The following is a 13,322-nucleotide window of genomic DNA, read 5'->3' as shown; positions in this document are numbered from 1 at the left end:
GAGCCTAGAACTGGCTTACGCCCTCCAGGCAGTGCTGACCCTCCTGGAGTGCACAGGAGAACTGCAGGGTTGAGTAACACTGGCAAGCACCTGGTGAAATCTCCAGTTTGAGACTTTAGCAACCAGCATTGAGGTCCCATCTCAGAGGCACAGTGCCATACCTAAGGTGAAGTGTTTTCAGCTGTCTTTTGCACTCTACCCAAGGGCTGGACTTTCCTGTGCTTCCATCTTCATGAAAATTTCCGGAGTTAAGACATGCTCATTAGAACTAGTGCAGGTTAGTAATATATTCCAGGATGAGATCTGGAAAGGCAGAATGCAGTATGTGAATCTGGGATCAGCTTCTGAAGAAGCCCTGCAGCCAAGGAGCTGCTATATTTGCCTCCAAACAAAAGTACATTCTCTCTCCCTTGCTTCTCCCATCTGTCTGTGCGTGGCTGTGAACAGTCAGTGAATGGGATGGGATGATCCTTAGGATTTGGGAGGACGACTGGGGTTGCTCCTTCTATCTCCTGTCTCTCTCTTCCTCCACCCGCTCCCTGATGGCATTTCTGCACAAATAAAGCACGTCTCGGCTAGGCTTCATCTTAGGTTGTGTGGAGTCACTGGTGTATTGAAGGTTTTGTGTCTGGGTCACACAGAGCTTTAATGCACTGGGGAGTTAGAAATGTTCTAAGAGTTTAAATTCTAAGTGCCTTTATTTTTCTGTGAAATTTCCTTGCACCAGACCTGTATCTTGCTGTCCTGCTGCCTTTATCTAATTTGTTTTCTTGTGTATGTTACTGACATCCAGTGAAGTGTAATTTGTTTGAGAAGTGGCACTTATAACAAGGATCCTGCTAGTAATCCCTGCATTGAATCCCTATATACACAATGTTCCAGGAATAATTAAAGTCACAAACTTCAGTCTTGAGGGATGCACAGGGGAAACCTATCCTGAAATGAGGCTTGGCATATCTGATTTTTCTACTTCCAGTGCTTTTCAGCACTCTAGGATTTGCTATTTTTGTTCCAGGACTGAAGTAGATTTAAAAGGAAGTCTGACATCCTGAATTTACACGTCCTAACAACAGTGTTCATCAGTCAGTCTTCTTACCATGTCCTTTCTCTACCCCTTCTCTCTATTAATTTTCCTCAATAGTCTGCAGGGATCATTTGCCAGCCTGATTCAAATTCCTGCACTTCCCTGGCATTTTGTTATATAACATCTTGCATCATGTACTTTCCATTTCTGTAATCCATTTAATCCAAGATACTGAGATGGCTTTGCAGGTATTTATTGCATTTCTTTCTTCCTCCTGTAAGGAGGTAACAGGTCATTTATACAACTTAATCCAAAGTCTCTTGGCTTCTGGAGTTATTTTTTCCTTTTATTTTCCCACTGATTATTCTGGAGGCTGATAGTAAGAGCAGGAAAGACAGCGTGGAGAAGTTGACAATATTTGTGTCTGTTGTTTCATTACTTTGTGCCCAGAGCATGGCTTGGCAGTTCAGCAGTTAAACCCCTGCAGCCAGTGTCCCCCAGCAATAATGTTACTGTTGCCTCTCCTTAATTTTTGGAAGTGTTGGGCTTTGGGTTTGAAATAATGAAATACTGTTGCATCAGTAAGTGGTTTTCCATTCCTTCTGGCTCTGGAAGCGGATATTCACAGTTGGGTGAAGTTCATTTTAATCCTCACAAAACCAGAGCTGGATTTATACAAGTTGTCATTGTTCTGCTTTAGAAACACTCTGTGCCTTCTGGATCCCTTTATCCCTCCCAGGGGCTAATCTACAAGCTTGCAAAACACTTGGGGTGACTCCAGTTGCAGGATGGAGGGGCGTCCAGTGTTATCTCCTTTTCCTCCTGCATTGCCTTCTACCACTCAGTCCAGAAAGGCACAGTAGTGTTTGGAGCACTTTTTGATGTGTACAGATAGTGGGATGTAATTACCTTCCTCTGAGATACAGTCATTATCCTGGCTGTAAAGAGAGAGGGTCACAGTCCTAATGGGAAATTATTTTAAAGCAATCTTGACCAAATCTAGTGGAGCCATTTCAGAGCACTTAAAACTCAGCCAGTCCTTCATGGCACTTGTGATATGTCCACTTCATGCAGCGAGAGGCATTGGGACTAACACTTGTTGAGGGATGAAGAAAATCCACGATAAACTGCAGCATTGGCTTTGGGCAGACATTGTGTGCTGCCACGGGGGAAAAGCACCGACAGAGCCCGGGCTTGATTATTATTGTTCTTGGTACTGATTTGGAAAAACGCAAGGCTCTCACAGAAGCAATAAGCCAGTAGTCATGAAATCTGCTGCCTTGGGCTGCCTGTGCTACAAGAGCTACCCCTCTGCCCCCAGGCTTGATTCCTGCAGAGGCAAGAGGATTGTTCCCATTTCCCAAGGAGGTAGCTGGGCAGATAGTGACACAGTCTGCATATCAGAGCCAGATCATTGGCAGATGTGCTGTCGGTTTACCTGGGAAGTTCAGGCTTCAAAAATGTTCTGTCTTACAAGGCAAATTTGGTCAGAGGTTGTTTAATAGCAAATACTACTTTGTGTTATAAGATGTTAGAGAAAGACAGGCTTCAACGTGCTTTGGTGTGTGCTGGGGTTGTGCTCAGTAGCAAGGTGAGGAGAAAGATTTCAGCAGAGCTGATGGAAGGTGACAGTCAACAGCTGTAGGTCATATTGAAGGGCTCTGGCAGGTCTGCTGGCATCAGCCTGGGACTAAAAAACAAACACCACTTCACACAAGCGATTTTCTGTATTTCAGTCCTTTACAGAAGCACAATAGCCCAAGCTGTGCAGGTTAGCAAAGCTGTAAGCTGGTACCTGGGAGAGCAAGAATAACTAGTAGTGAAATACTCTATATCTGATTTTCATCCTTTGAGCTCCTCTGTAATGTTATTGGAAAACAAAAATTGTTTAAATAATGGAACAGGCCTGATGAAATTGTGCAGTGATGCAGAAGGGGTTGAGGAAGGGTTATTTCCTTTCTTTCCATTACTTTTCTCCTCCTGCCTCTCCTTGCCTTCCAAACGTGGGTGGAATCTACATGTCAGGCACTAGCGACATCAGCCTGGCCCGGTGGCTTTTCTTAATGGCAAGAATGAGATTAAATGCAATTAACATCGATTGAGAAAAAACTGCCCTCGGTTTGTATGTGGATTAATTAACAGCCATCCTTTCAGCAGTAGCCCTTTGCCAGAGCCGTGTTTGTTCCTCCTGGCCCTGGTGTTTTCTAGCACATGTCCAAAATCAAAAGCACTGAGCTTGTTCCCCACTGTGATGTCTGGGGTTACTGGCTCAGCAGGGAGATGCAGCCCCCCAACCGGGATGATTTTTTGTGCAGTCTGCTGACTGCAGAGCTGCTCAGTCAGTGGCAAAATATTTCCTGTTAAGCAAGGCTAATGACGGGAGCTCTCTGCAAGTTAGAACAATGATCAGAACAATTGTCTGGAGGAAATCAATGTTATAATGCATGAACAAACAGGTGAGTCTCAGAACAGCTGGAGATTAGTTGTGCTGGTAAATAACTTCGTATTTGGGTGATGCAGAGCAGTGGGGAGGTGTCAAGGCAGAGCAAAGCAAGCGGTGTGTGAGCTGGAGAGGGAGGAGGAAACCAGAAAGACTGTTTCTGTTCCTTGCACTCTGTTGGTGGGGTATGTAGACCAGGAGACTTCCACGTGAAAGCACTTTCCGGGGTGTTCTGACAATGCATCTGGTGAGTTTTTTGAAAAGCATCTTTTCTGCTGTCAAGCCAGCTTTGAAGACACCATCTGGGGAAGTAGCCAAGAAGTCACTGGGTGAACTTCTCTGCTTTGCAAAGCCATTAACACCAGTACAGAGAAGAGGGAAAACAAAACTCTCTTCATAGCTTTTTGAATTAATGTTTTTTGTTGCTGCCAGGCATGCTCCTGCCCCTCCTTATTCCAGTCCCAAGGACAGCAACTGTTGGACTCCTGAAGGATGAGAGAGACAGAGAGGCTTTTCTGTGCAATAACTATATGGCACAGAAGTGCTGTGATCCATTAGTCAGCACAGCTGCTCCACAAAATAGCCAATACCCTGAGTGTAACAGAACAAATTGCACATAACCAAAAAATACCTACAGCATACATCAAACCAAAGTGACTCAAATGTCCCTTCCAGCGCTTTGGGGTGCTAATAGCCCTGCAAAAGATGCCTCATCCAGTGTAAAGGCCTTGAACACCCATCTTAGGGCAGGTCAGGATTTTTGTATTTTGTTTGTGCCTCTTTCCACAATAAGTGAGATGAAAAAGTTGTGTGGTCACGTTGCTGAGGTCTGCTGTGTGCCAACAGGTATTTTGGTGTTGAGAGCTGCCTGCACACGGCAGGGAACTAGGAACTATGGAGATTAATTTCTACTTTGTCACTGACACTCCAAATGCACCGAGTCATTTATCATGAGGATCTGCTTTCTGATTTCTTCATAGCTACACAGTGCCCATATGTGTGAGCGCCGTGGTGCGACTGCTTAAAGGGATGTTAGAACAAAGGCAAGGCACATGCTGGAGGAAACTTGCAGGGTTTACCCTGTGAGACTAAAGGCTGGTTAAACAAATATGTCTTAACACAGCTGGGGCTTGGCAAACAGTGTCTCTGGCAAACACTGAGGGAGGAAGTTCTTCAGGGTCTGGCTTTTCGAGGAGGGAGATTTCTCCGCTGGCTGAGAGCCTCTAGAGAGGCCGAGAACTGAGGCACAGAGCTGGCTGGCAACTGGGGGAGGTGAAGAGGATGCTGCAGATTCACCAGGCAGCCCCAAACTTCTGAACTGGGATGCAGACTGAGAAAGAAAGAACAGGACAGAGGAACAGGGGCATTAGAAAACCTTGCTGAAACTTGCTCACCCCAGTGCTGGGTACCAAGGCCTCAGCTCTGTTAGAGGACCAGGACCATGTTGGGCATTGACTGGACTTCCTTCTCAGCAGGGGTGAGATTTGTGGAGCAGATCTACTTGCAGAGCTCAGCCCTTTCTCCTCACTCAGCTGGAAAGCTGCTGGCTTTCCCACAGGGGGCTGCAAAGTGGCAGGCTGTGTCAGCTGAGCAGCCCATTTGGACTGCAGTTAGCTCCTGAGCAGGGTCCCACAGTGGTGGAAGAACATGAGTTAGTGGCTTGAAGGTCCCATTTGCTGTGGGAGGCATGGAAGAAAACAAGTGCTGTATGCTCTCCAGCTGGGCTTGCTGTCAGGACTGAACAGATTGCTATTCCTGTTTGTGCTGATGAGGAATTTGCCTTTGTATGGACAGTTTTCATATGTAGAGGCGCTGGGCTGGAGCTCATCAAGACTGGAACCTGGTCTCTACCTGGATTGTGTTGGCAGTGGCATTAAAAATAACCTGCCCTCCCTATGCAAGAGGGGCACCGTTCCCTCTCATCAGACTGTGTGTGCCATGCACTCTCCAAGGCTGCTCATCTCCTGACTTCTTGTTCTGCTAAGACTGCAGCAGAGACCAGCTAATGCCAACTGTGGGGCAGTCATTTTATGAGGAGGCACCAAAACTTTTCAGTCTGAGCCTCAACTCCATTAACTTGGGAGTATTGTGTCATGTGAGAACAGTGTTTTCAGACTGCCTGGACTTGTTGCCTGTTCACCTTGTCTGGTGCATGTGCAATGGTAGGAGCATGGAGAAGAGGTAAAGCTTCTCCTTCCCTCTGCTGGCTCCTTCTGCTCAAGGTAAGTGCTGTAGCAACCTGGTAGCATCTTGCAGGGAGGATTCCAGGCTGGAAGAAAATGAAGGGGTGCAAAGTCTGCGCTGGTTGCAGTGGTAGGTGGAGTTAAAATGTGGGCAAAGGGTGAGTTTAGTCTCAGAGATAAGGTGTCCTTCAGCCCATCTGTTCTGGGTCCAGGCTCACTGTGCAAAACATTTTGAGGAAGTTTAGTCATCCAGAGTGAGATGGAACCTGATGTTTTTGCACAAGGAATGTTTGTGAGCCTCCAGCTCAATGCATACCTGGTATGTGGGTAGGTTAGACTGGAAAGAATTCATTGGGGCTGTTCTCATTTTCTCCTGAAATAAGTAAAAATATCACAGAGTCATAAAATGGTTTAGGCTGGAAGGGATCTTGAAGATCATCTAGTTCCAGCCCCCCTGCCATGGGTAGAGACACCTGCAACTAGATGAGGTTGAAATAGGTAGTTATGATTTTGAACATGAAATTGTGTAACTATGATATTCTTTAAAATTGTTTTTAAAAAGAGGTTTCTACTGTCTTCCAGAAGGCTTAACCACAGAGTAGCCACAGAAGTGATTTTTCTTTTTTTCACAAAATGTAGCATTCCTGGACACGTTACTGAAGTGTTACAATGTGAATACAGCAAATTACTTCATTGCAAAATTGATCGTGAGTTGTTACTGCTTCACTCATTGCAATTTTGGTGAGTGCTATTGAAGTTTTTAAAGTATATTGCTCTGTGCATAACTTTTAAGTCACTAATGATGAGAAAAATTACTAGGGAAATTAGAGTCAGTGGAGTATTATTGATGGTTCATTTGTCAGATTTCTGCATAACCTTTGTCTAAATAATTTGGCGAACAATTTTCTCTTTATTCTGGAGTCCTTTGAAGCTTTTCTAGTTCATTGTTGTCAGAGATGGGGCTGTCTTTGGAGATTCAAGGCCAGCATATTCAGTCTACATTGATCATGTATCAGTCAGTACCAGCCTGCTGTGCAGAAGTAGCCAAAATGACATCCTCACCTTCTGACAGACAGTGCCAAGTGTGCTAGCGTCATTATTTTGTGATGTTTTCCGTTCTGATTCACAATGAACAAAGCACAGCTCCTCTCCTCAGAAAGGCAAATATCTGGAGAGTAGAACTGGGCTCAAATACAGCCCTAATAAAAATGGGCAATGAGATTGTATTCAGTTGTCTCTCTCTAGTTGGCTTTAGCTAGGTCTTTTTAACGTGGATCAGTCCTGTCTGCTCTGCAAAAAGGACCTGCATGTATCCAGAGCATGAGGAGAAAGTAGCCTGTTGATGGGCTTACCCTCTGTGATTCTGCTCTTCCTGTAGCACTGGCACAATGATGCCACTGCTGGTGCAGGAGAGCTGATTGCCCACGTTGTGAAGTGGGATCCAACACTGATATCTCAGATCCTCAGAGGGAGAGGTGTTACAGCTGGTGTCATGTGTGTTCTCATCCAGTGGTGATGGCATTGTTGGTTTGATTTCTTTGACTTTATAGATGCGATAAGATAAAAATAGGAAGAGACCAGAGCAAACTTTGCAGTCTCCATCCTAAAAACGTTGGAAGCTTTCTGACTTATAATAACCCTCAGAAGTTCACAGCTCATATGCACATACCTGCAGGATCTGAGAAGGTACCATTTAGTAGGTTTCTGTGGGGACAAAGCAGACATGATTTTGCTTTGAATTTAAGGAGGTCTTATCAGGATAAAGGCTGTCAGATATGTCAGGAGTTAGGGTGGTCTCTGAGTCCCCATCTTTATTCTTCTCACTTCTCTGGTGCTCTTATGTTGATCCTGTTCCAGGATGAGAGGACTGTGTGTGTGTGTGTGTGTTTGATGGCAGCTAATCAAAGTGCTCCTGTGTCCTGCTGAGGCAGGACTTAGTGTGAAGCTGCACTTACTCTTGTGACCTTGCTGCTCCAGTGCTTACCTGGAGCCACAGCTGTTCTCTCCCACTGTAGGCCAGTGGATTTACAGTCCTGATTGTTGCAACTGACCGTATGTTCTTCATCACAGAATCAGCCTTGCCTTTGGTATCATGAGTGGCTTTCTTGTTTCTACAATCCTCTCCCCTTGAGTATCTTGTGTTTTACAGTAGGTGAAACCTGATGATTTTTCTGTGGGATTTTCACCCTGCCAATGCTACTCTTTCATTTCTGATGGAAACATTCCCATGTCAACAGCTGCATTACTAGCTTGCTTGCCTTTTTCTTTTTTCTCCTTTTCTCCAGGAGCTGTTTGTTAATTCTGGATAAACGTCATCCGCCAAAGAACAGAGGACAGGGACCACAGATGCCCTTGGAAGCCCCAGCATCCTTCTGGACAGACACTGACCAAAACCGGTGCCTTCTGCCCTCCATGACCCAAGACAATACATCATGATCCCTCTTCTACCTGCCTGCATGTATCAGTCTCGGTGGACGTTCCTGGAGTTGAGAGAAGGGTCCCAGGAGAAGGGGATGCTATAGTTTCTTTTTATTGTTTTGCAATGTAAAGAATTGTGTTGACCCCAGGTGCTTCCAGCACAGCTTGTAGCTTGGGGTCTTGCCCAACATGAGCCTGGTTCACCCAGTTCTAACTTTTGTTTCACCAATCTACATCTGAGTTTCAAGAGCTGTTGCCTCTGTTTGTTTGCTCTGGAGAAAGGGGTCCGAAGTATTTGGAAGTAACCCTGAGTAGCTTGTTAGGATTAACTGTTCCTAGCATGCTGCCATTGGTTACACCAGCAGGCGCATTCCTTCCCTCCAAGGTTCTCTCCTAAACAATAAAGTGTTTAACAGTCACTGTGTGCTGTGAGATGCTTTCAGTCCCATGAGCTTGTAAACTGCTTTTTTCTGCCCATTGCCGATGCCAACAAAAACTCCAAATGAGTGTGAGGAATAGCAATATTTCAAGTCACAGTTTATAAATCACAAAACTTGTTCGTTTTGGTCCCAGGATGACTGGCTTATTTAAAAGTACTTGGTGCAAAGTCCTGGCTGAAGGGAACTGGTGGTGGGGAATCATACTGGAAAAACCTTTGGCTGCTGGATGCAGAGCCCGAGTTATCTTTCTTTTCACCAGCTCTTGTGTGCAGTTCCTGCTGTGTCTGCCGTAAACCATCATCCCTTTCAGCCTTGTGCTCTACGTTGATCCCTCTCTGTGCTTCCTGAGGAATGGAGGAAGCTGGGTGCATCTGGAATCTTATTCTCCTAGAGGTAGGTGTGGCAGAGTTGCAAAAGGCCTGTCAGCAAACCAGGGGAGCAGGTCTACTTTGATGACTTGATTCCTTTTCACTGGGTAGAGCTTCTCTGGCAGCATTAGCTGCCTCTGTCCTCTCTGACTGTATCTGACAGGTTTTGAAGAATGTGAACATGGATTTTTGGAGGTCACGTCAGAGTTTAATGCAGTGTTTATGAAAATGGATGAGGGGGGCCGAGAATTGTTTTCTGTGTTATATTCTGCTTCGTCTCTTTTTTCTTTAGACAGCAACTTAGTGCTTTACATCTTCATTAAAGCAACAAAATGCCTTTCCTTCTTATTGAGAGTTGATGCCACAACACTTTTCATCCTCAGAAGCGATGTTTGCTTACCCATGGCTTATCTCTGTTAGTCTCAGATCTTGCAAATATTCCAGCTCTTCATCTTTGTGTAGGTCAAACTTGCTGTCCCCAAGGAGGAAGAGCGAATTTTCCAAAACAAATTAGGACACTTAGTGCCCTCAGATCTGGTTGGGCTTTTGCTGCTGCTGCCATGCCAGCTTTTGGATCTGCTTGGGATAGCCACAGAACTTCTGACTGCAGGCAGAGATTTAGAGTACCAAGGTCTATCCCTGACGAGGTTTGAAATTATTACTGGTCTGAAAAGAAAAGTATGTATTTTGTCTCTTCCTCATTTTCCTCTTGCCCCTATCCAGCATTGTCTTCCTCATTTTCCTCTTGCCCCTATCCAGCATTGCCTTGGCATGAGTAATTTGCATGTCATTATTTCAGCTGCCCTAAACTGGGGGGGACTGTGAAGCCAGGGCTGATTATTTGGCAGCACTGGGCAATTTTCTCTGTTAGGCAACTGTAATACATTTTCATGTTCTTTTATAATGAGCTTTATTTACCAAATTGGCAATTCCTCTGTTGAGAAATAACTGATTACAGCATTCACAGAGTTGCTGTCATCTCAAGATATGCAGGTGTCTGTGGAACATAAACAGATGTGATCATTCAGACAGTGAACTTGATAGAGGGTAGGGGGGAAAAAATCAGCCATAAAATCATAAATGTAACAGCTACAGCTAATGTTGGCCAGGTGCATTGCGGCTGTTTGCAGCCCAACAAGGACAAAGTGGCACTCGAAGGCCATCCAGTACCTCCAGATGAGGGACTGCTTGATTGTGAGCTGAAAATACACCTCTTGCCTGTCACTGCACTTCAGTACTGGCTTGCCTAACTCTGTCTCCAAAACTTTCTGAGGACAGACATTTGTTTGTGGCACAGCCTTAAAGTGAGAAACTCCTCTGTCCCACCGTGTTGGGTTTGATTTTAGCTTACTCTGTGCTGAATGTCTATGAACTTCTTGGTGTTCATGTCCGTGGGGACTGTGGTCCCATCTGCCTTTCAGGCAGTCCCTTTCCTTTGGTGTTTCCTAGGAGCAGTTTTGTTGCTGTTGTTGCCCTGATCACCAGCTCAGATACCTGAGCCTGGGGGAAAATACCATCCCAGAGATGTCAACAGGAAACTGTTGAAGTTCAGTTGTAGAGTCTCAGCTGCTATCCAAGTAAAAAAAGTGCAGATAACAGAGCTTCTCGAGTGAATGTTTTCTATTCCCCTTCATCTTTGCTGCCTCCTGTATTACCAAGGCCCTTGCAAAGAAGGAAAAAACCCTGCACCTTCTCCTAAGCTCCCTCTCCTTATGTTTCTCCTTGACTGCTTGTTGGATATTCAGAGCAATTTTTTTCTGTGCAAGATTATGACAGCTCGTGTCAGTTGTGCTCCAGAGTGGCAGAGATCATTATTCCTGGAGCCTGGTGTCCAGTGTTGAATAGATGTCCTTTCCACACGGCTACCACCACAGCTGGCATTAATGGGCAACTAGGACAGCAGGATAAACAAGGTCTGAATCTATTGTGCAAGCTGAATTAGAGGCAGTTTCCTCCAAAGGCAACTTTGAGGTGGGGTAGAGGCAGCCAGCCACACTGCTGTCTGTGCTGCGTGTGCTGGATAAAAAGCAGCTCTTTTGTGACCAGGAGTGTCTGTGACCTGTTTCGCTGACTAAAACCAAACCTGCCCACAGCCAGGTGCAGCTTGGGCACAGTGCTCCCTTCAGCTGAGCAGTGCATGTCCGTTTTGCAGTTCTCTGCAAACTGGGTAATTTTGTGTACAAATGCATCTGGTGATTCGGATGCAATGTGCACAATTGTGGTAATTTCATGTGAAAATACAGCTTGCAGAGTGCCCGCTTTAAGAGTGTGAATTGTTTTAAAACTTGCCAGATGAATGGAAAGAACAACCTTTTTATTCATGCATAATTTCTTAGCATTGCAGGGAGGGAAAAGAACAAAACCAGAGAAGTTACAGAAGATACAGGAAATAACAGAACTGATAAAAATTTTCGAGTAGGCCTCAATAGCTTTGTAAATGAAACATTCAACAAGCAGCATTTTGAGATGCCAGTGTGCAAGAACATCACTGGCACTTTAAGCACCAAATTTGTGATCTTGCATAAAAACTCAACCCGTTGCCTCCTGTTGTTAGTATTTCACAGTTGACTTTGCAGGATGCTTTATCTAATATCCTCTCTGCATTTAGGCAGCTACCTTCTCTGCCTTGTCCATAACAGGAGAGGTGGGAGGAGGAAGGCAATTGCCAAGTGTGTCTGTAATCTATGTAGGAGGGTTTTGTGTAGCTGTAGGGGGAGAAGAGTAAGTCTCATTTCCTATTTTATAGTCTGCTGAATCCTGTGATCTCATGCTGTGTGCTCCTTTCCCAAGCAGAATTTTTCAATTTGTCTTTCAAGTTGTTGTTATTTTTTATTTCCAAACTGGTTAAAAGTGTTTGTCTCTAACTTGTTGATAAATTGTTTATGTCTGACTCCCTAAGGTGCTTCACTACCAGTCTTATACATGTCTCAGGACCACCTTTTTCTTCTCTTGTCTTGTGCCCCCCCAGTGGGCTGTTGCATCCAGCACTGAACGTTATCAGCCCTTTTTTGGAAACCCAAGGGGGCCTGAAGGGCTGTTCTGTGTCTTGCAACCTGTAACCCCACACCTGCTCCTGTTCATGTGGGTTCTATCCTCGGACAAGGTGGATGTGATGATACTCCTGAACTGACTCACCTGCCTTGTCAGCCCTATCACTCTACTCTTGGTGTGTGTTGGATTCTCCTCACTTTGCCTGTTCTTGATTCCTTGGGGGAGTGGAGGTTGATGTGGACTGAAGTGACTGGGCTGTATCACCTTTGTGCTGAGGCTGTTCAGGCCGGTAGCGCTGCCCCTCCATCTCCCACTCTGGTGTGTAATTGTGCTGGCAGAGTGGTGGTTCTGCAGCCTGGAGCAAAGCCAGAGGAAGCAAATGGAGCAGCCACTGGTCTCAGGAGAGCTCCCTGTCAAAAGTGTGTCTTGGATTTAATGACACGTGTGCTCTTTCAGACTTTTTATAGAGGTCAGAGCATGGCAGGAAACTTTCCTCTGTCGTCTTCCTAGGGAGAGCAGCCCACTAACTTTTCCTTCCAAGCTGAAATCAATTGTTCCCTCAGGGCTATGTAACAAACTACTCCTGAAGCTGGTTTCCCCTTGTGAATGGCCTAAATTAGATGCTCTCCCTGGTTGCCCTCATTGGAGTAGCTTGTGCTTTATCCAGCCATTCCATTTGTGTCATTTGCTAGGAGATGTTGATAGCACTTGTCTGGTTCCTGCTGCCCTGTGTTCTTCTCTGTGGGAGCTATTGCATGGAAGGCGTGCTGTCCCAGGGAGTGTGGAAGAGGCAGTAGGAACCTGGAATCTCATTTTGATTCCTACTTTGCATCCTCCTTTGTTTTCAGAAAGTATGTTTAAAAATAATTTCTGGTATCTTTGGAGCAGATTTGCTAATTGACATGAGTTGAAACAAAGCCCTTTGGCTCACTTGGATCTTTTTGAGGAGTTAGAATCTGTTTGCCTCCTTATGGATCCCTAAAAGCTTCGTTTTAAAATTATTTTTGAATGCTGAATTGATATTGGGGTGACAGCTGCAGGGTAAGTTGTTTTCCTTCCTATCTACTGCTAACATTTTTGGCAAACTGGTGCGTGCAGCTCAGTCCCATACACTTCCTACTGCCTGCTCTACAGAATTTAAAAAAAAAAAGTTACCTTCAGTGTTTGAGACCAGAAAACAGTTTGGAGTCATCCAGACACTCCAGCCATGACTTCTGTCTATGTGTCTGTGGATGAGCAGCTCTGCTGGAGTCTCCGGGTGGGCATCTCCTCCTTGCCAATGAGGCAGAGCTTTTCTTTATTTAGTCCTTGAACTGTCTGAGCTAATCTCTCTAATGGCCAGCAGTGAAGGACATGAGTGACACTCCCTCAGGAGGAGTAAAAGGATGGGTTTTTTTCCCTCCTGCAACCTCTTGGACATCCCACTGTACCCATTTTCTTGGTGATGGAGTCCATCAT

At 45.2% G+C, this 13,322-nt stretch overlaps 1 protein-coding gene across 3 annotated transcripts in view; it reads left to right on the top strand.

The window, feature by feature from the left end:
• The window catches only part of CHCHD6 (coiled-coil-helix-coiled-coil-helix domain containing 6), a 110,158-nt gene extending 101,674 nt beyond the window's left edge, over positions 1 to 8,484 (top strand). For all 3 annotated transcript variants that reach the window (XM_048315903.1, XM_048315902.1, XM_048315901.1), the window contains one exon: positions 7,933 to 8,484. In XM_048315903.1, the coding sequence (XP_048171860.1) occupies positions 7,933 to 7,956 (24 nt within the window). In that variant the 3' untranslated portion in view covers positions 7,957 to 8,484. The remainder of the gene's footprint in view (positions 1 to 7,932) is intronic.
• The last annotated feature ends 4,838 nt before the right edge of the window (positions 8,485 to 13,322 follow it).

The sequence above is a fragment of the Corvus hawaiiensis genome, chromosome 11 (genome assembly GCF_020740725.1).
Source record: "Corvus hawaiiensis isolate bCorHaw1 chromosome 11, bCorHaw1.pri.cur, whole genome shotgun sequence".
NCBI classification, from domain to species: domain Eukaryota; kingdom Metazoa; phylum Chordata; class Aves; order Passeriformes; family Corvidae; genus Corvus; species Corvus hawaiiensis.
This window is presented reverse-complemented; position numbering and strand designations above follow the sequence as displayed.